At 40.2% G+C, this 25,589-nt stretch overlaps 1 protein-coding gene across 2 annotated transcripts in view; it reads right to left on the bottom strand.

Annotated features, from left to right (window-relative positions):
- LOC128545645 (roundabout homolog 1-like) overlaps positions 1-25,589 on the bottom strand; it is a 219,816-nt gene that overhangs the window by 28,878 nt on the left and 165,349 nt on the right. For both annotated transcript variants that reach the window (XM_053516134.1, XM_053516135.1), the window contains 5 exons: positions 16,962-17,119; positions 9,178-9,298; positions 8,057-8,195; positions 7,602-7,729; positions 1,673-1,797 (listed from right to left, as the gene is read on the bottom strand). In XM_053516134.1, the coding sequence (XP_053372109.1) occupies positions 1,673-1,797; positions 7,602-7,729; positions 8,057-8,195; positions 9,178-9,298; positions 16,962-17,119 (671 nt within the window). The remainder of the gene's footprint in view (positions 1-1,672; positions 1,798-7,601; positions 7,730-8,056; positions 8,196-9,177; positions 9,299-16,961; positions 17,120-25,589) is intronic.

Below are 25,589 nucleotides of genomic sequence, written 5' to 3'. Positions count from 1 at the left end.
GCTTAAAATCACTTTTACACTTTTTCACATCAAAAAATGTTTCACGATTAAACACTGTGATTAAAATTTTATGACAATTTATTATGTGGCATTTAAGGCGTATTTTGTCAAAAAATATAAGAACCTGTCAAATTCCAGTACACAAGTGGAAGAGGGTGTTTTTTCTTTTTTTTTCTTTTCTTTAATTTGCATATTTAGAGAATCTGGATTTCATCGGGAATGTAAAAGTTCAGCTTGTCTTGTTCTGATTGATGACATTTTCTCCATGTCACGCAAAATCACTATATCAATTCATATTACAGTGACTAAATATTAGGTCTTAGTCTAATCTCATTAAAAGAATTCAGTGTTCATATAAAAAAACATTGTTGTAAAACATTGTGTTTTAAATTAAGTGTTGCTAAATTATAAGCTTTGTCATAAAATTTTATTAGATTTTAGATTTCTATAATAAATCAAAGGAAAAGCATTTTAAGAATTTTATTAGTTTATGCACTATTGTTGGTTAAATAAAGCAAAAAGCTACAAGTGTACTAGCAAATAACTAAACCTAAATCTTTATTCGGATTCATTCGTTAGCCACTCTCAGATGCTAATGTGAAGTCTTTATTCGTTTTACAGTTGATAATAAAAAGGGATATTATATAAACTGTAAGAAGAAGAATAGTAACCCATATTAAGTAATTTATGATATGTGGTCACTTTGTACACTTTAAGGTTTTAAAAGATTGCTTTTAGCTTTGATCACAATGCATCAATATGTGTGTGAATATGACTCCAAAAATAATGGAATCAAATGATACAATAATATTTAACATATGATTAAGGTAACATATGTAATAATTGTATATTACAATATAATAATGATATTATGCTACAATATGCTGCATTTTCAGTCAGATGACTTCATTCTATTGCCACATAAAGTTGCTGAGCCTAGACCTGACCACCTGACACAACCCCAACATAACCGTAACACTGCCTCCAGAGGCTTGTACAATGGTTACTATGCATGATGGGTGAATCACTGCAAGTCCTTCCCTTTCCATCCAACTGGAATAGGGTCAATCTGAAATTATTAGTCACATGACCTTTTTCTGTTGCTCCAAATTCCAATCTTTATCCTTAGCCAACCGAAGTGTTCTTCTGAATAATCTCAATAACAAGTGGTTTTCTAATGGCCACGCAGCTGTTTAGTCTCAATCCTGTGAGTTCTCATCATTGTGCATGTGGAAATGCTCTTACTTTCTAACTTTCAGTGTTAAACATAGCTGAGATTTCTCCAGTTGGTGTTTTTTGATGGTAATTCATCAAAAAGTGATCTTGAATTTCTTCCATTAAGTTGTCAGATCAGCAATATCCTTCTAGTTTTTATTAATGTTTTGGATGGTTCTTAATCCAAGTAAAGTGTTTTAATATCTTTTTTTTTTGTTGTTGTCTTGATGCAGGTCAGTAATTCGACAGAAACTGTGACTTTTTTAGCCAAGCACTGTATTTATTTTTTACTATTCCAGAGTACTTAATCTGAATGTTTCTGAACGTTCAAAGTACTCTACAAATACTCAAGAACTGTAAATCGTTCAATAATTTAAGGAATCGATCAATGCATGCAATGCAAGTCTGTTAGCAAGAGTAAAACTAGTTCTTGGGCTTGGGGTATAAAACCTCTTACCTGACTGCCCTCTCTCTGCCAAAATATGGCCGGCTGTGGGTTTCCCATCGCCTCACACTGAAAGGTGACTGTTCGGCCCACTCCCACCACCTGGTTGTGGGGCCGAATGACAAACGTAGGGGGAACTAGAAAATTGAAGGAAATGTGATGTTAGTAACCTACTTAATAAGAGGTTTAAAAGACTCTAGGTTACGATGAAAGATATAATGGGAATTAAAGTATATAATAAGATCATAAATAAGAGGAAAAATGACTTTTACCTTTTGTATTCAGATACATTTTAAATTTACCCATTAGTGTGATCAGAGCTGTTTCTGCTCAGAGCAGCTCAGTATCAGACATATTATGGAAGATGGAGGATGATGATGGGATTATGATGGCAACTGACCAGTTCCTGTCTCTAGCTTTAAAGTAGATGGGTGGAGGGTGATAACTTACCAGACAGAACTAAAAGAGAAGAGAGAAAAACAAACAAAAACACCAAATATATCACACATTATGAATGAGGAAACATTCCAGGGAAATGAATAATGAATAGCAAAGTTTGTATACAGTTTGGTGTAAAATAGACACATACTGTACAGTACATTTATACATATGATCAGGTTGGCAGTAGAACGTAGGAGCTGCTATTATGTCCCGAAGTGCAACTAAAACTGGTAGTGGAGGGGGGCTGATAATGCTGTACACCAAAGTTTTTGCATTCCTTAATAATTTTTTTTTTTTAATCGTGATCTTAAGTTGTTGTTGGTCTTTCGGCTTCTACCAGCAAGGGGTCGCCACAGCGGAATACCCAGTCCACACTACAACTTGGCACAGGTTTTACGCCGGATGCCCTTCCTGATGCAACCCGGGCTTGGGACCGGGCTTGGGACCGGCACTGCATCCAGTGGCTGGGCTTTGGGCACTGGCTGGGAATCGAACCCGGGCGAAACACCTACCACTGAGCCACCAGTGCCCCCTTAAATTGTGATCTTAAGCAACTTTGAAAATTAAAAAAAAAAAATTTTGTGTTACCCAAAACTCAACACTTTTTTCACAACTTGATGTAATTTGGTGCCACTACATTTGTTTGGGTGGTGGAGATACAGCTTTTTGCAAAAAAACACAAAATTCACTCTTATATAGCCCAAACAAATGTGACAAAACACTGTAGCATTTGTGTCTTGTAACCCCCTTGCGTTTGCAATAATTATTTTTCTTATTTGAAAAAAAAAACAGTGCTGTCAAAGTGCTCATATGTGCTATAGGATAACAGCTCCATAGTTTTATGAAAACTAAGAAGAGACAAATAATTTACTCCATTCACACAGGATGATGTACTGCCTGGCCATGTGTATAAAGTTCAGAGCCTGTAGGATTATAGACAAATGGCCTCATAATACATTCTCAAATGTAAATGGCTCTAAATGGATTTTTCAAATCTCTATTTAAAACTGACCCATCGATTGTATGAATCAAATCAATCAACAAAAGATTGATTAATTTGCGTAAATGATTTACTCACACAATTCTAGTGATGCACCAGTAACCCCAACCAAATGCACCACCATGCAACCCAGCATATACAGTACAGCGGGGCAAAAAAGGATTTAGTTAGCCACCAATTATGCAAGTTCTTCCACTTAAAAAGATGAGAGGCGCCTGTAATTTTTATTATAGATATACCTCAAGTATGAGAGACAAAATAAGAAAAAAAAATCACATTGTAGGATTTTTTAAGAATTTATTTGCAAATTATGGTGGAAAATAAGTATTTGGTCAATAACAAAATTCCATCTCAATACTTTGTTATATACCCTTGTTGGCAATGACAGAGGTCAAACGTTTTCTGTAAGTCTTCACGAGGTTTTCACACACTGTTGCTGGTATTTTGGCCCATACCTCCATGCAGAGCTGTGATGTTTTGGGGCTTTCCCTGGGCAACGCGGACTTTCAACTCCCTCCAAAGATTTTTTATAGGGTTGAGATCTGGAGACTGGCTAGGCCACTCCAGGACCCTGAAATGCTTCTTACGAAGCCACTCCTTCGTTGCCCGGCGGTGTGTTTGGGATCATTGTCATGATGAAAGACCCAGCCACGTTTCACCTTCAATGCCCAAACTTCAGATGGGCCTGGAGATGTACTTACTTAAGCAGGGGGACACGTCTGGCACTGCAGGATTTGAGTCCCTGGTGCTGCAGTGTCTTACCGATGGTAGCCCTTTGTTACTTTGGTCCCAGCAGGTCATTCACTAGGTCCCCCCGTGTGGTTCTGGGATTTTTGCTCACAGTTCTTGTAATCATTTTGACACAAGAACTGTAAAAAAAATATTTTCTTATTTTGGTTAAGGTATACCTATGATGAAAATTACAGGCCTCTCTCATCTTTTTAAATGGGAGAACTTGCACAATTGGAGGCTGACTAAATACTTTTTTGCCACACTGTAAATTACATATTGTATTATAAATATCATGCACCATCCAGCATCTCTCTCCATAAATTACACCAAGAATGCCGTTCAGCTGTGAGAACAGAAGATGATTTGTGCTACTGCAACTGCCCTGCATGTGTGTTGTTGTTTCTACTATCTGGAATGTTGGTGCAAGTACTCATGTTGAATCTCGATATCGTAACTGCACAAATAGCACTGGTGATGTCGTGAGCCTGTAGGGGTGACAGATCAAGACCGAGATCTATGTTGTTGTTGGCCTGACATGATGCCCTTGACCTCCCTATGCGGAAATGTTTTTAAAGCGGAACATTTGATTAATATGTGAACAGCTGACATCAAACAAGTCAATGTCATGCTCTCAGAGTGCATTGCGGCAGGAAAGCGAACATTCCATTACTTGCTCTAACCCTTATTAGTTCTGCAATTAGTCAAGAGGGTGTCGTAGACCAGACTAATGTCATATCTACAGTAGAACCTTGTTCCTGTACAGATGTGTTGATTCGGTTATTCCACAGATAGATAGGAAACTCAGACAAGACAAAGAAATCATTAGAAGTCAGTTAAACGTGTTAAATGGCACAATATGCAAGCAGCGCAAGCTCAGTGGCACCCCCCTCGATTTATATTGTTCACGCTGGAACTGCGCCATGTGATCTGTGATGTGTAAAGTGTGTTTATTGAAATGAGTGAGGCTTGAGGCATGAATTTCTTTGGCAGTTTTATAGAATGATCTGGAGGGGGTGCCGAGAGGACAGACGAGCGCTTGTGTCCTGTGGCACACACGGGGTGAAGGTGGCATGGAGGATAAAGACCTTGTGTCAGAAGGTGGTGTTGGAGGGATACCGCAAGACAAGGCACAGGTTGTTTGACCCTCTACGAGACCCACTGGACCTGTGTTGTGATGGAAGATGTGAAAAGCTTTGGCAGAGAGCAGGCTCGAGTCACCCCGGGGACCTGTTTGGGAAGAGTTATGACACCCAAGTGCGGACGTAAAGGCACAAGCAGTAGGGCTGCATGTGAGTATATGGTATGTGTGTAAATTCCCTTCCTGTTGGCTGGTTCATTTCCTTTAATGCTACCTTTCCAGTTGGACTCAAAACATTCCCGCTCTCTCAAACTCTATATATTTATACACACACATACACACTAACTTGAAAAAAAAACCGTCCTGCCTTAGAACATGAAACTGTCACTAATGTTGTTTTAATGGTGCATGATTGACAATGTTGCACTCTCACCCGGGTCACAAAAATCTCAGCCCAGCAGACTGGAGCACTTTAATCAGAGTGGTGCCTGAAGAATAATTATGGCAGCCATAAAAGACCTGAGAGGGTTTTTTTTTTTTCACACCACAGTGAGTGAGGTGATGGAAAACCAGAAAGCAGAGAGGAACGTTGGGGATATTTGGAAGAAAAACATCTGCACTGGTTCTGTGCTGCTCGACGGTGGATGACATGGCTGGTTCGGATTTCCAGCGCTGATTGGCGGCAAGCGTGACCGAGGGCGGTGGAGGAAAGCCCTCTTTCTACGTCTTCCTGCTCCAATCAGGCTGAATTAAAGCTTCTGGGAGTTCTTTTTTTTTTTTTTTAAGGAAGAGAACGTAGCAATGTACAAATGGCGGTGTCGCTTCAGTATGACGAGCTAGAGAATCTAATCAAAGTGCATGGAAAAACAATTATTTTAACTGCATTATGCTGCACCAGCCTTTATATATATATTTCATACAGCGAGCAAACTTAATATAAAGTGTGCTAAACAAATGGTAGTCTTTCATTATCAACTTTGCAATGAATTACAGACGATCTGATGCAGCCTATATTTAATTATACAAGGACTATAAAATTAGATTTGCAGTCATAGGAGCTCTGAGTGTGCGCACACACTCGCACGCGCACAGACACTCTCTCTCTCTCTCACACACACACATAGAGGCACTGTAATCTTCATCATCTGTAGCTGCATGTATCACTCCAAATGAGATAATCATTGCTGTTTGTCAGACAGCAGCGTTGTTATGTCTGTTCCCTCCAGGCTAGGCTTTCTTCTTTTCACCCTCGCCCTCATCTTGTTGTCTGTTTCCTCTGTTACCATGTATCTTTGTAAAGAGGGAAAAATGCACTGGGAAAAAAAAAGCTACAGGCTGGTGGATGTCTTTCCAGCTCTTACAATCAGACTCATTATCCATCTTTCCTTCTCTTCTTTCTCTCCACTGCCTTCGCTCTCACCACTTTGCTGCTTCCCCACGTCTGGAATTAGACTGTGTAATTGGAAACATGCTATTTCCCCAGCATGGGACTGGGACTTGTCTTTAATTAGGCCATCCTCCCTCCATGTGTCTTTGGCTGGGTGTCATTGGGGCAGAGGGTTGGAGGAGGTGGTGCAGGGGAAAAAAAAGAAAAAGAGAAGGAGGGTGGAGGGGTGATAGAAAAGCAGCTCCGCTCTCCAGATCATTTCCTCTCTTCAAAGAGGAGCCGAGAGCTCCGCGAACACGTCCCTCTGCTGCCCACGTTCCCCCGGAGGATCACAGGCACGCTGCGATGGTTTTTGCCACTAAAACCCACTTCCTGTGACCTCTAGTGACACTGCGTACTGCAGCTATGGCTTCAAAAGCTATTGTGGGCTTTCTGAGGATACACCAGTCACCAAGCTGCTGGGAGACTTTATCTTTAACAAATAAATCAGCGAAGTAAACCAGAAAGCTTCCTGAAACAGCACACATAAGGGAATGTTTTTAAGTAGTATAGTATAAAAATGATTTTAAAAAAAAAACATTTTCATTCATTCAAATGTTGGATGCCAATGATTGTGAATATGTCAAAGTTTTTTTGTTTTTGTTATTTTAGCTGCAAAGATTTCCTTAATGCCAGTTGAACCCCTAATTGGGTTCTATTCAGCACCCCTTCATGATAGAGGTGGAGAGAGTGACAGCATCTCATACTCTCTCTCCCTCTCTCTCAAACACGCACACATTCATTCAGCCTTTCTCCACCAAATGTTGGTTAAAAGATTCACCAAACCCTTTGCTTTATTTAAAAACAGCCCATGAATGGAACTCCATGATGCAGATCCTGGCTCGTCTTTCCTTCCTTTCCATCTGCTGCCTACACACTGCTCTGTCAAAAATGTTGTGGGCTGTTCTGAGTGGTTTGGAACCCCTGCACTAAAAGGAGGCTTGATCAGCATAGTGAGCACAAGCACAAAACCAATGGACCCAAACCTGGTCATGGTTTTAAATACAACTTTTACTAATACAAATTGTGTTGATGGAGACTATTGTTTGCCATTAAATGGTGCTGTGAGGATCAGTAATCTTGCAGTGGCTAGGGTATGTCAGACAGTGAGTGATGAAGGAGACTGGCCCAGGAACAGCTGAGCTTTGATTTATTTTTCCAGCCCGTTCAGGTTCGGCTCTGCAGCTACCTCCATGTGCTGCGGCAGGTGTGTTGGGGGTTGAATGGCATGCATATGTGTGTGTGTGTGTGTGTAGATTCTCACCATGCACAGTCAGCGTAGCAGAAGCCTCAGCCTTGCCCACCATATTTTCGGCTAGGCAGCTGTAGGAGCCCACGTCAGCCGGAGTCACGCGTTGCAAGCTCAGCGTGTGGTCTTCAAGGATCTCGTACCTACATAGAGAATGCAAAGTGGGGTGAAACACATCTCGAAAATATAAACGAAAACACATTTCAAATTCTTGATGTTTAAGTTGGTGAACATCCAGTAACAGGTAACATTCCACTAGCACCACTGCGCTGCATGTTTTTTTGCCTTACGTTACTGATTCAGTGCACAAAGGGCTTAGGATAATTAGGCATTAAAATCTAATCAGGCATGCTCAAGTATTCAAAAACAGGTTAAACCGTGGCAGAGCATAAGTATTAGCACTCATTCACATTCTGAACTGTCTGATAGGATCTGAGAGATCCTGGCTGCCTAAGGGAATGAAGCCTTACCTCCCCTTGGGTAATTCTCCGTCCTCCTTCCTCCAGCGGACAGTGGGAAAAGGATCTCCGCGGGCCTCACAGCGAAACTCCACACTCTCATCAGCCAGCACCACCACACTGGTCGGCCTCCTTGTGAAGCTGGGTCTCTCTGGAAAACACAAGAATACCTGTTTTGTAGTTTTAACATGATGAATGGGTAGAAATATTGCTTTAAAAACTGTAGCACATTCCTAAATATATGATTATTAAATAAATATCAAGGTTAAACATTGTTTCAGCTTAATACAGTACCTATTTAACAAAACCTGTAGTGTATGTGTGATTACCAATTTTATTATAATGCAAGACTAATGGGTGTTGAAATTCTCCATGAATTCCTCTGTCACACTGACAAATTATAAGAAAAAAATGATTGGCTCTGTTATGCTTTAAGCAAACATGTTCTATGTTCTCTTTTCCATATAGTATATGGTACATAGCCTAGACGGTGATTAAGCTACGAAAACACTAAAGTATTTGTGTAAGAATTGAGCAATTTTAATCAAAGAGAAGTAATGCAGGAAGCACATAATTAGCAAAAAATAAAAAATTCGCACATAAATCCTTCCAAAGCACTCCCTTCCCAGGCACTCCTACAAACCTCCAATCTGTTGCCTCAATCAGCAGCATTATTCTATTAGCACTAAATGTTTTTTTTTTTCTTTGCTGTCCTTATTGCGAGCATGCTGGCTCCAGGCCCAGCTGATCATATGATAAGGTGGCCAGACAGGAAGTGCTTTCGGTTAGGGGAGGAGGATAAAAATGAGAAATGATTGGGGGGGGAGAGTTGGGGGACAGTGAGGGTCAACAGTTTGGGTCAGATCAAAAGAGCACAGCTGGTCAGGACCCGGGCAGGCAAATAGGCCAAAGCACAGAGATCAAACGTCTGAGCGAAGAGAGAGAGGGAACTGAGGAACAGCTGGAAAAGCAGGTCCGTTATTACGCAGCTAAACCCTTTTAATTTGCAAAACAAATGAGAGGAAGCACATCCACTTGTCCAATTAGGAAGATGGTGGGACGGCCCCCTTGCTACAGCCAGAGCTCGCGAAGATTAAGGCGCAAGATAAAGAACCGCGTACAGGTGTGCTTACCTAAAACTGTCAGTTCAGCAATCTCACTCTCACGTTCTCCCACCATGTTGGTTCCCACACAGATGTATTTCCCAGCATCACTCTTCCTTGCGTTAGTGATCATCAGCTTTCCTCCTCGGATCTGAAAAACAAGATTACGGGAGGCATTAACTACCAGTGCTAAAGGAAAAGTGTTTGCTGATTTCTTTCCCACTACTACTACTACTTTTACTACTATTGCTGCTACTACTTCTACTACTGTACTATAACTACACCACTACGACTACTACTAATCCTGCTGCTATTACTAGTACCACTACGACTACTACTACTAATAATAATAATAATAATTAAAACAAATGTGTTACAACTGTGCTTGGCTCCTAGTAATCAAATAAGATCAAATATAAATGCTATTTATCACATACACAAACATACATAGTGAAATGCTTAACTCCTTAACCTAAAATAAAAAGATTTAGAATTTAAATATAGTGTGTGGTCATGACAGCAGCAGTATGATTAAAACAGGCAGAATGAAATGATATATGTGTGATAACATTATATTAGTAGGCAATTTCAAAAACCACAAATTATTTGGAAAAAGGTTAACAGACAACATTATTAACATCGAAGTAATTGACGAGAAGGAAAAACAAGAGCAAGAGAGAATCAAATTATAGGTTGGGTAATTGAAATGCCTGAGTCTTAAAATTAATTTTAAAGATAAAAAGTATGTGGGACTAACTGACTGACTGATAGGGGATTTTTGTTTAATTTGAATTCTAATCTAAAGTTAATTAAAAGCCTTTCATTTTTAGTAAGTAAGGGATAAAGTAAAGTAGACACAGAGAAATGGCTTGGTTCTGAGGTTGCATTTCACTCTTTTTTGGTGATGTATGATTAATAAAAGATAAGTAGAGTTATATGATATTTTATTACTTTTGTAGTTAAAAAGACATTTAACATATACATTAAATGCTTATTGTATTCACCATTCTGAGAATGTTATATACAACCCACATAGATCAACCAATAATCTGGATTAGTTTCAACATCCCTGTTTTAATTGTTGTAAGAATCTTTCTGCATTATTATTGCTTCTTAACAATTTATCAAAGAGCTGATTTTAGCATAATTATGCATTTATAGGTCTCACAATAAAAGATAGCAGCTGGATGTTTGAATTTTTAAAACGTCATCACTTGTAAACAAAGTAGTGCTGAAACTGCACAGCCCGCCAAGCAAAATCCGAGTAGCCAAGTGTCCAATTACTTATGCTTCCCTGTAGCGATCTTCTGAAATTAACCCCACAGCTATTATTTAACTTCCATCCAAAGTACTGGAAAATTAAGCCAAAATAGCAAACACTGTATCACAGACCAAATTCTAATGAACTGCACTACAGAGATAAATTGAAAAAAGTATCTGATGCCATATATATCTGAAGACTGTTTCCTTTACAAAAGCTCTCTACATTAATAGTAAACCAAGGTTTTCCAGATTGAGCCCCAGAGACTCCGTTTTTCTTTTTTCCCTTCTTTCTCCAAGCTCTCAACACACTGGTACCTGGTATTCAGTTTCCTTAAATGCTTTGTTTAGATGTGTTGGAAGCTTGGACACTGTGGAATTGTGGACCATCTGGACTCCCCAGGGATCAGTTTGGGGAAAAAACTGCAGTATACTAAGGAGTCTGGCAAATTTCAAGCACTACTTTAAATGTTTAAGGCAATTGAAGCTTTAGCAGCTGTTGTAACTGACACAGTTAGCTATTTGTACTCAGTAAAATCCTTAACAAAAACCATGTCTCTGCATAAATGATAAAATTTTTTTACCACCATTTAAAATTTTTGTTTAATTGTTTGAACCCTAAAGCGCAAAATTCCAAGAGAATGTTGATACACACCAGTGAACATAAAGTATTGTGCATTTGTTTGGCCATAATTAACAGCAGTAGGAACAGCAGTGTTAGAAAGCTGGGGAGGTTTTGAAGAGTGCTCGAGCATATCCGAAAACAAGTGGAGACCTCATCCCACAGGTCTGAGCTCTTATGAGTGTCAATGTCTGGGAGAGGGCTCAGTTAGAACTAATCGCCTGGTGGGCAGATTTATAGCAGCTCGCCTGACTGCCCCTCAGGCCAGAGTCGGAGGACGCCTGAGGCCTGACCTCCACTCTCCACGAACTGACACATTCCTCAAGCTCGTAAAAGGCACTTGTGTGCTTTAGTGGGGGCCACAAAGGCGCCCTAGAGGAGTAGAGAGTTTCAAAGACGCTCAGTTCTTTAGTGAGAGCTAGGCTCAGCCCTGCTGGGAGAGAAGGGTTTGAAGTGTCATCGCGTTACCGCTCATTTGACAAGGGCTGGGGCCTCAGTGGTACTGAATTGAGAAGGACAGATCTCAGGTTTATGCGGGGGTGTGTTGGTGTTTCAAGAAACCAGATTGTGGGAATTATGGGAAGACATCAACAGTTACCTGGTGATATTATGCATAACATACACAGACGACACCAGACGCTAGCATAACAGATGACGACACCAGACTACCATAACAGATTAAATATACATCAGTACATGTACTATCATTGTACATTCCTTTAAAAATGCTTCATTAAAACATGATTAAAATTACACCCAGAAAGCAATGACTATAACAGAACATCAGTGCAGATGAGACATTCCGGACAACATCTGGAAGCAGGGAATAAAACACAAACACTTTGAAGAATAAACGTCTGATGCTGTCACATCCCGGACACATCAGACCACGAGAAAATGTACAGGACAGAGTTTATCACTCTTTCACCTCCTCAACCTCCTTCCTGTCTCATTCCTTTTCCTTTTAAGTAAAAAAATATATAATAATAAAGAGGACAATAAAAATTTTTTACTTAAACTTCAACATCTTGAAATTGGTATCATTTTGGTTCTGTTGCTCATATTAAGGTCATCTCAACATCTTTCATCTCAACACTCATGCTTGACCTTTAGGTATCTCCTTTTAATATTCGTTTAATTACACGAATATAAAATAAAATGAGAGTATAGCGTTAAATAACTCAAAATCTTTTTAAAGACCTACAAAAGACCTACACTGTTAGCAGGTTATAATCTTTGATAATATAGTACATGCTGGCTTGTCAGAATATGAAGCTTAGGCAGTAGAAAACCTTTAGTATTGTTGTTGACCAAGTCTTAGCTAATTCATATTTTCTGAATTGTCCTCAGTCTGTTGATATATTTGGGTCAGTCAAATTGCAGTGTATAATTTGTGTACTAACTAGATTTCAGGTAAAAAATAAGGATTTTATCAATACTGTAAGAAAGTTCTAGAAGCTCTTAAACCTCTTTTAAGTGAAAGCCTGATTGTTTCTTGAAAAAAGCTTAGCAAGCTAGCTAGATGATAATTTCTCTGAGAAGATTAGCTTGCTACGTTTTTCCGTCTTTTCCTTTTTTCCCCTCTTTCCCAGTTCATACCTACTGTTTTTGTAGATGATTTATAGCAAGACAAATTTTTATTTGCTAGTTTTTACAGAAATTTGTGTTTAGCTTGAATTGAATGGCTAATTTTCTCTAAAAGAGAAATAGCCTGTTATCAAATAGTTTTTTTCTCATTCTTTTTCCTTGAACATTTTTTCCTTATTCCCCGCAAACATTTGAACAAAATCACATACCAAAAAAAAAAAAAAGAAAAGAAAAAAAAAGTGCAGAAAGATATATCCAATCGTTTTAGCTTGTGCATACTGTTCATTACTTAGCATGGTTGCGTCCTGTTATTTACGGTCACCTTTTCAGATTTCTCTACACAACAAAATCTATATTAACTTCATCACTATGATGACCAATAAAATTGATGCTCATCAAACTGATGCCCTTAAAAGCCATTTACATGCTTAAAGATCCTCCTCATAGTGTGTGTGTGTGTGTGTGTGTGTGTGTGTGTGTGTGTGTAAGAATTGAGAAAAGTAATGGTACAGTAACCAACACCACAGTTTTGCTTTTATCTATCTATGACCTACAGTATGCTGTATTTCTTAGTGGATGTATCAGACAAGGATAAGACTGGCAATTTCCTACACACACTGGGGCACTCAGTGGTCAGTGTAGAGTGACTACAGGGAAATCTTCAAAATGGAATGGAAACCCCAGTCCTCATCATAAGAACGAATCCCAAGAGCATGGAGCACCAAAAAAAAAATCATCCGTCTACTGGGATAAAAGCAAGAACAGATAAAAGAGTCCAGGCCTTCTTATGGTGACAAAGGAGAGAGAGTGAGAGAGAGAGCAGGAGAGGTTTATCTACTGATATCCATGAATGAATATAAATAAGTAGAGAGCAAACAATATGGAAATATTCTTTGTTTCGGTGCAAACACCCGATCCTACTCCAAAGACCCCATTTTTCATGTCACACACACAGAGTTTCCATCAGTATTTCCCTGAGGATGAAAGGACATGTCTGAAAAATATCTTTAAGACATATTCCTTGTACGAAAAGTGTCTTTATAGCGTTACTCTATAGGTTCCTGGAAATGGAAACCAGTTCCACTCATTTATTTAAAGACTGCATTATGCAGTAGCTTCTGTTAATTATGGTAAGAGCTTACCAAATCACTGTCTTTGATCTGGCAGAAAAGGCTAGTTAGGAGCATGGTCCACACACACACACACACACACACACACGCAGTGGTTTTAGCTGCCTCGTGTAAATTTGTATTCTCCAACATAGAGCTGTGAATTCCTTGGCATTCACGGGTAATTCACCATTTTCCACTTAGAGACTTTGCAATCTTATGATAACTGCACTAGATCTCAATTCATAAGGAAGCGAAGATTTACAGTACGATATTAGGAAATTATTTGCAACTTATTTTACTCTTCAGCAATACAAAACCACCAAAGTTTTCCTAAACCAGCAAATACATCTAAAGAGAATTAAAAAAAAAAACATGCTTATTAAATATGGGTGTAACACTGTAGGGAGCAAAATCAGCGACTTGTTTGTCGGCGATTAATAATTTACAGATTAATGTTAAGTGATCTTGATAATTAACAATGAACGATTGCATCTGACATTAGTTACATCATTCTAAATGTCAGAAAATAATATGTCTCTATAACAGGAAGCTCAATTGTCTCTGCTGTTATTCACTTTTCTTTCCCCTAAACTGTCATATGCTTAAAAGGCACCTATTTTGCAAAGTTACCTATTATTATTTTTCTCAACATTTAAATAGGTCTCCATTTTGTATGTACAAACAAAAAAACATAAAAAAAAACATTCCCTACTTTTTGTAGTTTTTTGTATGGACTGGTCATTAAACAAGTCAGTTGGATTTACCCCTAATATGACCTCATGTAAGAAGATATTGTGTATGTTTTGTAAAGAAATATTACAGTGAAATAATCAATGATGGGGTAGAATGTATATACAGTACAGACGGACATAAAGCAAATTGCATAATCTTCTAATAAAATAAAATATTAATTAACATTTGATTAAACAAGCATTTATTTACATGCACTGTTAGCACCAAATACACAAAACACTTGGCAAGCAAGTTTCACTTAAAACTGTAAAAAGGTCTGGTGTTGACATACTGATTATGATTTCTTATCATCTATTACCTAATTGTGATGAAAGCACATTTCCTCAGTTCTTATTCCTCCTTTTCCTGACTTTCCATACAATTTTACAAATGATATATAAAGAACTGCTTTTTACAAGCTACTGTTAAAAACATTAACTGGCAAATACATAAGACACCCACACACACTCCCACACACACATGCGCTTTCAGAGAGCTTTCACTATCCCCTGTGGAGCTGGCCGCGAGTGTGAAGCATCTTCAGAATAAAGACATGAAAGAAGCACCGGTGCTCGTTAAGAGCTCCTTGGTTGTCTTCTAAGGCTAGAGCTCCCTAACAAGCGTCCAGGTGTGATCGAATCCTCTCCCACTCCGCCACACTCACTTAATTAAAAGTGACTAATTGGCAGGAGAGGTTTGGCCGTGTTCGATAAACTACTGGTTGAGTAGCAATCTCAATCCGTTTGCATCTTAAATCAACATGTGGCAGGTCTATCTGTGTACGCAGCTTTATCTTGACCCACTGCTGGGGCATTATGGAGAAGACATGTCAGATTTAATGGCCCCTGTATCAGCATGTAATACGCAAACACATAAACAGCATGTCAGTGTAGACACACTATGTGAAGAAAAACTAGCTATGTGCCTTCGCTGGAGGATCATTTCACATAGACTGGGCTGAAAACGTACGGATGTTATAAAAATCTTAACTCACTAAACCTGCCCCTGCATTCTTCCGAACGACTCTATGAACTATATTATATTTTAAGTACAATCATTAAAACAAGCACTGTATGTACAGTATTATCTGAAATATATGCCACCATCTGAAAATGCTCTAAGCCCTTATGTTTCACATCTCTAACATTTGAAAACACTTAATCAAGACAAAGCAGTGAAAAAGTTGAAATCAAATTTAAGAACCACATTTTTTCAAATCAGAATCCATGTGTGAGTTTCGAGGTCCAAAAGTCCTATATACTGTACAATACATCTAGAGCCACCTTTTATTTCCTCATAACTCGTTAAATTAAATCATGTAGATTAACAACAAGCTGCAAAGATACTCAAGACCTCAGCAGCAGCCTCATTTCCCCTCTCGTCTGTTCCAACCACTCAGCATTCAGCATCACCCGTACACTAATCACCGGCCTGACCACCTCATCTATCATCATCTGCACCTGTTTCTCACTGGTTTATGCCTCCAGTTTGATGTTTTTTAATGCTTGAGTGATTCATAGGTCACTGTGTGGCTTAACAAACTAAAAACATTCATCTGAAACTGCTCAGGTACAGGGACTGGACTGGAAATGAGAGACAAAATGTCTATTAGGAAAACTGGAGAACTATTCCTCAAGACTACATTTGAAAACACAAGTCTGACTCTTTGGAAACAAAATATGAAGAAATAAGGGGCTCCTCAAGACTCAGCACAGTAGTGTAGCTCTGGTTCTTAAAACTGTGAAAGCTGCCAGCTGGTACATCATTTTATTATTATTATTTTTTTTTTTAAGAAATTGTTTTACATATATTATTACACATAGTTCTTAAAGCTTTTAGCCTAATCACTTGAGTTGAATGGGTTTAATCCAAACCACAGCAACTTAAAATAAATAAATAAATAAATAAAAAGTTATATGGCTTTAATATAGAGTACAAATAATAAATTCAAGGTCAAACCAAAACGGAAAGACCCCACCTTCCCCTTCAGCTTCTTATATTTTTCCCCCATGCACTTTTTCAGTATTTGGTCTAAAAGACAACTTTTTCATTTAAATATAACATTAGGGGGAAAAAAACTTTGTGGATCAAAAAGTACAAGAAAATTATTATTGTAGTGCAGTGACGTCCAATCTTATCATCAAAGAGTTGGCGTGGCTGCAGGTTTTAATTCCAACTAAGCAGGAAAACATCAGATACTGTACAACTCATCAGTCGCTTGAAAATCAAGACCAATCGATTAAACGAGTGGAGTCAGATGTGGATAAAAAAAAAAAAAAAACATACTACACTGCATACACCGTGGCTCTTTATAGATAAGATTTGATGTCCATGCTGTTGCCAAAACATCAATTTAATGTTCAGATATGAGCTCAGTTGTGCTCTAAGAACAGCTGTAGTAAATAATAAAAAAAATATAAAATAAAAAAAAGCACAAAATAAGCAAAATGCACGTGAGCACTTTGAAACGGAAGTAATGGTACGGGCTCGTTCCAGCTCACCGTTATGCGCTCGTCTCGGTCATTTATGTTGGCTCCATCCTTTCTCCAGGAGATGGTGGGCTCTGGGTGGCCACGAGGGGGCTGGCATTCCAACACAGCCGGTTCGCCCTCAGCCACCATCACATCGGCAGGGTTCTGTCTGAAGTCATCACGCAGGACTGCAGACAGAAAAGAAGAGAACAATTTGTGGTTATTTTGTATCACGAGGAAGAAATTACATTATGCCGCTAAGAGTTAAGGGCCTTGCTTAAGGGCCCAACAGTGGAAACTTTTGGAGGTGGAGGTTTGAACCTCGGACCTTCCGATCAGTAGCAAAAAGTCTTAACCACCAAGCTACCCATGGCCTTTGTTATATTTGTCTATATATTTGTCTTAATATTCTTGTAAAAACCTTTCATTGACATAATTATTAATTCAGCTATTTAATTTTTTACTAACATTTTAACCTCCACAGATAAAAATAAAATAAAAAAACATATAATACAAAAACATGTCCTCTAACCCCCAGACACACTATTTAAGGATTCTTGCTTGCCTCCTAGTCCAAAGGTGATGGGAAACAAAAAAGCAGGGATCACAGACAATTACTTTGAGGGAAGTGACGTTTTTCTGTCGCACTTGACTACACTTTCATCACGGAGAGAGCACGAGCGATGCCACTGGACTCATCACCTGCGACCAAACTAAGTGGCTGTGAGAGGTCAATCACATCAGTTGAGGAGTGAGGAGATGGGATTGAATCAGAGGAGGCCCTAGGGAACACAGGGAGGTGTTGAGTGGAATTGGAGTGGAGTAGAGTGGAGTGGAGTGGAGTGGGGCTAGGAACTAAAAACTACGTAGCCTCTTCTTCGCTTCCTTCTCTCTTTATCTTGTCTTCCAGCTAGTCTTCGTCGCTGTCTTTGTTTTTCTTCATCCAAGCGCTCCCTGATAATCCTATCCAGGTAAATATTTACATAACAATCAGATCTGATTCCTGCTAGCAGATCGGTTTGAAGCATGCGAGACAAAACACAGCGCTCATTAGTTAGAGCTTGTTGATTGCGCGTCAAACAGTCGAGTCTAGAGACGGGCTGATACCTCACAACAGCAATTACGCCGCTCTGACACATCTCCAAAAGCTTCGCTGCCCATTAGCTGAAACGAGTCAATACATCACAGTGCAATAATGACGCCAAGAGCTGCTAATCAGTCGGAGACAGCGTGAACGCCACGCCACGACTGAGCAATTTCCAACATTTTATTTCTGCCTTTCTGTTTGGGCAACGGATACTCGGAGAGGGAGATAAGTGACAGCCAGATGCTGCAGCAAGCTTTTGAAACAGATTTGAAATAATTCAAAAAACACTGCCAATTAGATAGCAAGCATGTCATTTTGTCATTTTGATACGGCCATACGGCACCAAAACGCATTCCACTCAGCGTGCCTCTCTAAAAAGGGGCTATTCATACACGAATACTACATAATGCTGACATCTACAGGTATCTGCAGTATATCATTTGTTGAATTATGCATTACTTTCGCAGACAGAGGCCACGTCTGAAGTGGGACTCGAAGAACCCGGCGCAACAGTGATGAAAAAGGTAATTTCATTTCAGCCGTTTTCATTAAATCACTAAGCCGAGGAGTCAATAATCATACTCCCAATAGCGGGAACGTGTAGTCTGATCTCGGGAGATGGTGCTGTCATAACCCGTGCTCCTCGTCTGTGCTGTGCCTCCCCCCCACCATCCACCACCACCACCCCCTTCCTCTCCTCGTCTGAGTCAGAACCCTCGCCTGCTGCTCTCCTCCAGGAATCGAGAAACAGATCCCATTACACAGCATAGGATTACACCAAAGGAGCCTGCACTACATCACACTACATTATACATGCATTACACACCAAGGCATTCCTCAACAACGCGTGTGGTGTGTGTACGTGTGTGTTTGCCTTGGAAAGTCTGCTTCCTCTGCACTAAAATATCTCACATGTCAATGCATTAGTTCCAAGAATAAGGAAGTGCAAGATGAAAAAAACCTATACTATGACACATCAGGAAATTTTCTCTTTGAGGTCGATGACAGTTTCCTAAAAAGAGCACAGCATCACGGCCTTTATTTGAAAAAGCCTATGTCAGTTTGAAACTGTACTCTGCTCCATATGTAGTGTAGTATTTTGGGAGGTTTGCAATTTTGTATGCAGTATCGAATGATGTACCGCGAGTACTCATAAACTCACTTTAATGGTTTAGGAGGTAGAACACCATCGCTTTTGTTAAATAGAACATTTAACAAGAAATATAGGAAAAGTTGGTGATAAAATGTAATGTCAAATAATGGGAAAAAAGGTCAGAAATTGATACTGAATATACTGTATTGTGATGATGATACATTTTTAGTATTTGCTCTCCCGACCATATCCATATCCTGCGTGTCCATGTGTCAGCTATGAGTCTTGAGTCATTTTAGTCCATGGCTGCTCAGCCGTCACATTTTGATTCTCACATTGCACTGGAATTCTAGGGACAAAGGCCAGACGAATCCCTAGGCTGCGATAAATATAACAAAAATGTAACTCAATAAATGAATGAGTACAAGCATATTATTGTGCAGCCAACCGTTGTTAATAGATTAAATAGCCAAGCTTTTGTCTTTGCTTAAGAAATAGAAATGCTTTAGCTTCGCCATTTCTGTAATTGCAGTTACTTCTGGCAAGGAAAGTCAAAACAGAAGGAAAGAAAAGAGTTGGAAAAAAAAAAAAAACAAGCACCCCATATGAAGACCATTATACCACCGATTCCTTCCTATCTTTAGCAAAGACGTCTTATGTGACGATAATGGCGTATACATTTCAGCTCTCTAGACACTTCATTTGCACAGCTGGACAAACACTCCGATGTGCCATGCTAGCTGCTCTCACACCAGGCAGTAATGTAACACAAGCTGGGCAGCTTTAAACACGGCGTACTTCTCTCAGCTACACTGCAGAGGCGGAGCTGAGTTTCTACTGCAATACAACAACCGAGTAAGAGCTGGAAGGAGAAAAATACAACCGATAGACCTGTGGCGACTGGGTTATTTGTTTAGCTTATTATGTATGACAAATCGGAATCATGTGAAATGTGTGTGATGGTAAGAATATATTGTAATTACAAAGAAAAAACCTTCCTACTGGGAATTCTGTGAGATTTCGGATTTCTTCAAGCAAACCTAAAAGTGAGGGAATTTACTACACACATGTATGTCTGATAAAATAAACGTTGAACAACGGTTTATTTTAGTTCATAATGAATTCCAATGAATAACCTTCACCACCCACTTCACCAACATCAACATGGCTCAATGTTTTATTATTTATTATTTCAGCATAATTTCACATACAGCGGCACGGTGGCACAGTGGTTATCACTCTCGCTTGCACATCCAGGGTCCAGGTTCGATTAAAGCTTCGGGGTCTGCGTGCATGGAGTTTGCAAGTCCTCTCCATGCTTGGTGGGTTTTCTCCGGGTACTTTTGACTTCGTCCCACAGTCCAAAATCATGGAGATTGGGCTAATTGGTGTTTCCAAATTGCTTGTAGTGTGTGAATGCGTGTGTAAGTGTGTGCCCTATGATGGATTGACACCCTGTCCAGGAATAGGCTCCGAACCCCTGTGACCCTATATAGAGGATAAGTAGTTTAGACGATGAGTGAATTTCATATTTTACGATTCTTTATATGCAATTCATGTATTGCCACAATAATTCCAAAAATATACTTATATATTGTATGTTTACATATGACGTGATCCAGAAAGTTCTAAATCCTGATATCCGGATACTGAATTTGGATATTTATGAGCTTGCGATTCCAACAGAAATCGGACCTTCGGAGTATCGTGATAATCTCGTATCGGTTTGTCCCTGGTGTTTTCCATCCCTAAATTCACAAAGGGTGGCAATGTGGACCAGGATGAAGTAAACAATTTTGTTCAGCTAATATTCCTGTCTCATAAACAGTAATACTGCACTCTAGAGAAGAAATGTGTTGTTTATAAGCGCATGCATTCAAGTCCAAGTGCTTCATTCTGTATTGTCTGTGTGTTTTTGCTCAAGCCCCCGACTGTCAGAGATTTGTTCTAGGAGATTGGCATTAAATGAGAGGTGTCGTAGGCCGCCTGTGCAACTTCTCCATAGAGTCGAGCCCTCCTTTGTTTTACCTCTCCACGGATTTCTGCTCGGCGAAGGGATATTGGAGACAGATGCCGAAAATGTCAAATTAGACCCATATCCCTGTCTAGCCCTAATGCCTCTGACATTAATGAGGAGCAGAGACTCTACCACCCTGCAGCCTGAGAGGTGAAAAGGAGAAGGAAAGAATGAGAGCGCGCTCAAGAGAGAGAGAGAGAGAGAGATTTTCTCTGAGAAAGTAACCCCACAGCATAAGAAAACACAACGCCAGACATTTGTGAAGGATCAACTCCAGAAATCAGCTAACTAGCTACAAAGAAAGCACTCATATGAATTGTCCTCTACAGGGACAAGTGACAGACAGCTGTGGTGTTTCTGGTCAAAGGTGATAGACCACAGAGGAGATTCTGTGTCATACAGTCTTTTCCTGTTGCTTTAGGCAGCCGAGGCAGGCGTCACGAGGAGAAGAGCAGATATGTGATTAGCGGCTCCACACTGGAAACACATCCTGCCCAGTGTCATTCGGATGGAGTCAACTGTCCTACACCGGCGAACGAAAAAGACAGAACGTCAGAAAGGACGTGATGTGTGTGCGTGAGAGTGAAACAGAGCGAGGCAGGGAAAGCAGGAGACACAAAGAAAGAGACTTAGTGCAGTGCTGTGCTACGTCCTGGTCCTGAATAAGCGCACAAATTGCACTAATTTGGGAATCTGTGTGCCAAAAATGGCTGCCAAACATTACTATTCATAAATACTGCAGGGATTAGAGGCCAGGCGAGAGACAGAAAGCGGCCACTCAAGCGCACAGCGGAGCGAAACAGAACACACTCAAACAATGAGAAAATCCAGCAGCTGTAATCACTCCCACATGTTTTAGCGTCAGGACGTTTACACACTCCGGAGAAGGAGAGAAAGAGAGAGAGAGAGAGAGAGATTGAAAAAGAGGACGAGGGGTGGGGTGTGTCCTGATGATATGAGCGGACAAATTGGGATGACCCTGTAATTGGATGCATTTCTTTCCCCTCTTTTTTGGGTCTGTCAATGTAGCATGCAGTTTGGGGGGGTTAATGCAAGTAGGAGCAGGACAGTCTTCATGTCCTTTCCATGGAGGCATGTGACTAGTTTCTAATAGGAAACAGCTGTCTAGCTTTTTTCCTCAAAAACCCCCATAACCTCCAGTCTCGTTTCCTGAAAGATCATTAAAAAAGGCCGCCCAGTCCTAATTACCGATTTAATAATCAGAAGCGATGTCATCTTGTAGAATGAAACTCGACTAAGTAGTGTACTATCTAAAGGTTCGAACGCTCTCTTTTTCTTATTGAAGTTGCCTTAACTCAGATGGATACTGTGAAAGATTATCCTCAAACACAAAGCAGTGACATGCTTCATTATACACCAACATTATACGCCAGTATAATATCTGACATAAAGCTGTGTGCATTTATACTAACACACATCAACTATTATTCCTCCTACAGCAACACTTTCTTTAAGGGTAGAGTTCATGTACACTAACATAGGGGGCTCAAGAGTTTTTTCACAGTACTGTAACTCCTAAACACAATGCACGGACAGAAACTGATTTACGGTAGCACCTTACATTGTTCCTAAAGCTACGTATAATAATTATGTAATCATTTATAGTGCATTATTTTAACAAGCCAAGCAAAGATTCTTTCTTTTCAAAGATCTTTCACTTTATAACAAATAGCGAGGCACAATTACAGCATCTATCGTGATCATTCCTGTTTAAATCCTTTGTATGTTGGTTTGGGACACGATCAAACAACCTATAGCTAGTCAGCTTTTTTTTGCGCATTACCAAATTCACTATACCTTCTATTCTTTTCTCCTTCCCAGTGGACTGCTCTTAATGCGTCTTATGAAATCAGATCTGAAGTGTGTTTCTCATCACACTGTATCTGCTCCCAAATCCTCCTAACCTGCCTGGTCAATATGCAATATCAGTCTCTTAATGCACTGGAGAGGATGGAGGATGGGGCGGAGAAAAAGACATCACTTTCTCCCGCCCCAGGCCGATCTGTTATCCCTGTCGTCCATGCTCCCCCTGCATTAACATTGATATATTGACCACTAGAAGGTGAAAGGGAGAAAAAGTTGCGTGGATGATTTGACCAAGTTCCTAACTTTCTCCTAGAGCTCCTCGCATACCGAACACCCTATAGGCAGCCTACAGAGATACAGAGATACTTCATCCTAAGCTCTCTGCCTTCTCTCTTCAATTCTCCTCACATCTGATCCTTTCCTTCGGCAAGCCATCCCACATCCTGCTTCAAAGCATGAGCGTCCCAGCGAAGATACCTTAACCTCAGACCCTCTTCTTCTCTGCACAGAATCAGGACTAATCGCGTAACACAGAGAGACAGAGAAGGCTCCCAGCCCGGAGAGTCAGCCTTCGGCCCACTGAGCACGGAGGCAGAGCTTGGCCTAATCCATGCAGTCAGTTCCCAGGATACACACTTAAACTACACACACACATCACCTCTGACCATCCACACTGTGCCTTATTTTGATACGCCTGTGGTTTGGATTAGCAAGCATGATGCTCACCAAAAGCTATTTTTTTATTAGGAACACAAAGAATTGTCTAATATTTATGTTATTGTCTTAAGTGAAATTCATATGTCCTCATGCATGATGTCTTGCAACTTATGCATTTTGAGACTGTTTAAAGCTGTTGTCAATGTTTTCATTGCACTTGTAATTTGTTCACAGGCTCTAAACATTACCACATAGTCCTTAAAGCAAATGCACGAGTAGAGAATCATATTCCTAGAAAGCATGCAGTCATAATGACATTAAATAGTCGCACGATTTATTTCCCCATCCCCAGCTAACTAATGATCGCTCTCTAAATAAAGCAGCGCTTTATGACCTGTATAGAGAGTTATCATCATCTCCACCACAATTTGTAATGCAGTGTACAATTGCCTTTCTATTTTCCTCCGTTCATAAACGAAACTGCTCACAATAGACAGGATTCCCTCCCGAATGGCATCAAATACTGGATTCATATGAACCTCTTAATGGCAAAGATTATACAGTGAACAAAAAGGGAGCTAATGACTTTTTGTAGAAAAGCAGCTTTCCAGGAAAAAGCCAAGTCGTTCGTTGGCGACGCACATCAGGCGCCGCTCCTGCTGCATGGTAAACACGCTGGTGGCTGCACGGTGTACCCACAGTCCCCTGAGCAGATGGCAGCTCCAGTCAGAACCATGCTACCCCAGTTGGCACTGGCACTGCGCCACCGGTCACGCTGCCAGTTTGTGTGTAAAAGCTGGTGCGGCGCACGTGAGGGGGCAAAACCTCTTAAAAGGAGACTCGACACAGGCACAGGCGACTCACAACATCCTCCTCCGGGTCACATTCTGATTCTATCTTCATTCCTGTACTTCTGGCCTAACAAGGCTGCTATCTGTCTCCTGTGCACTCTGAGACCTTTTATTTTTCACAGAGGGGGCATTGTCAAGCTGTGTTTATTTTATCCAAAGACGTTCTACTCGTCGGGTCCAAGGGCAGCAGGGCCACGGCCCGGGCTCTCCGCAGTCACTCACTTCGCGCACTTGGCACCTCCCAGTTTAAATAAACACAGCATGTTTGATTGAGAGGAAGAATGGGGCGAGCTTAAAGAGAACCAGCAAGCTGTAAAGTACAGAGGCTGGAGCAATGTAGAATCGAGATGAAAAAAAACAAAAAAAAAAAAAACAAGTGTGTATGCACACATGTACACCCACATACTTCTTATTGAGGCTTATGGTCCTGCCAGTCACACATGAATTGGACAGACAGGGCGCAATAAACGCAGGAAAACTCCAACCTGAGGTCAAATAAATAACCACTTCTTTGCCACTTCATTAGGTCTGGAACTGTGCAAAATACACCTACATAAAACACACAGACCATATCCAGAGGTGAATACACAGAAATAAATACACCTCTGGATAAGTTTTTATTCCCATCTGACATAAAAAGAAAATACTGCACGTCAACCAAGAAAGGAATAAATCCAGGTAAAGGAATTTTAAGAAAAAAATCACAGCACGTTTCAACTGCTACATTACTCCTACATGGACCTGGCAAGAAAATGTGCGACTTTTCATCGTGTGCTGACTGACAATTTATAAATGATGCCTACGGTGTAGTTACAGAAAGCATTAATATGCAGTATTCGGCACGACTATTATCCAGGCATTAACATACATGCACTGGTTTGTTATGAAGTTCTTTTTTTTCTTATGGTTTATTTATTAGGCATGAATAAAAATGGCCTGGGTCAGCAAATGACTCTAGAAGCACAAGATTGCATTAGCGAGGAGTGTGTGGGCTCCCCTAGGCAGACGCCCGGGGTTGCTTTGGGTGGACTGCGATGGCTCTGATGAGGTTTTAGTTGCTTGGCAGATGTGGCGCGTTGATAAATGGAGAGACTGCGTACACAGCAGCGGCGCCCCGATCTGAATG

The sequence above is a fragment of the Clarias gariepinus genome, chromosome 17 (genome assembly GCF_024256425.1).
Source record: "Clarias gariepinus isolate MV-2021 ecotype Netherlands chromosome 17, CGAR_prim_01v2, whole genome shotgun sequence".
Classification (NCBI taxonomy): Eukaryota; Metazoa; Chordata; class Actinopteri; order Siluriformes; family Clariidae; genus Clarias; species Clarias gariepinus.
This window is presented reverse-complemented; position numbering and strand designations above follow the sequence as displayed.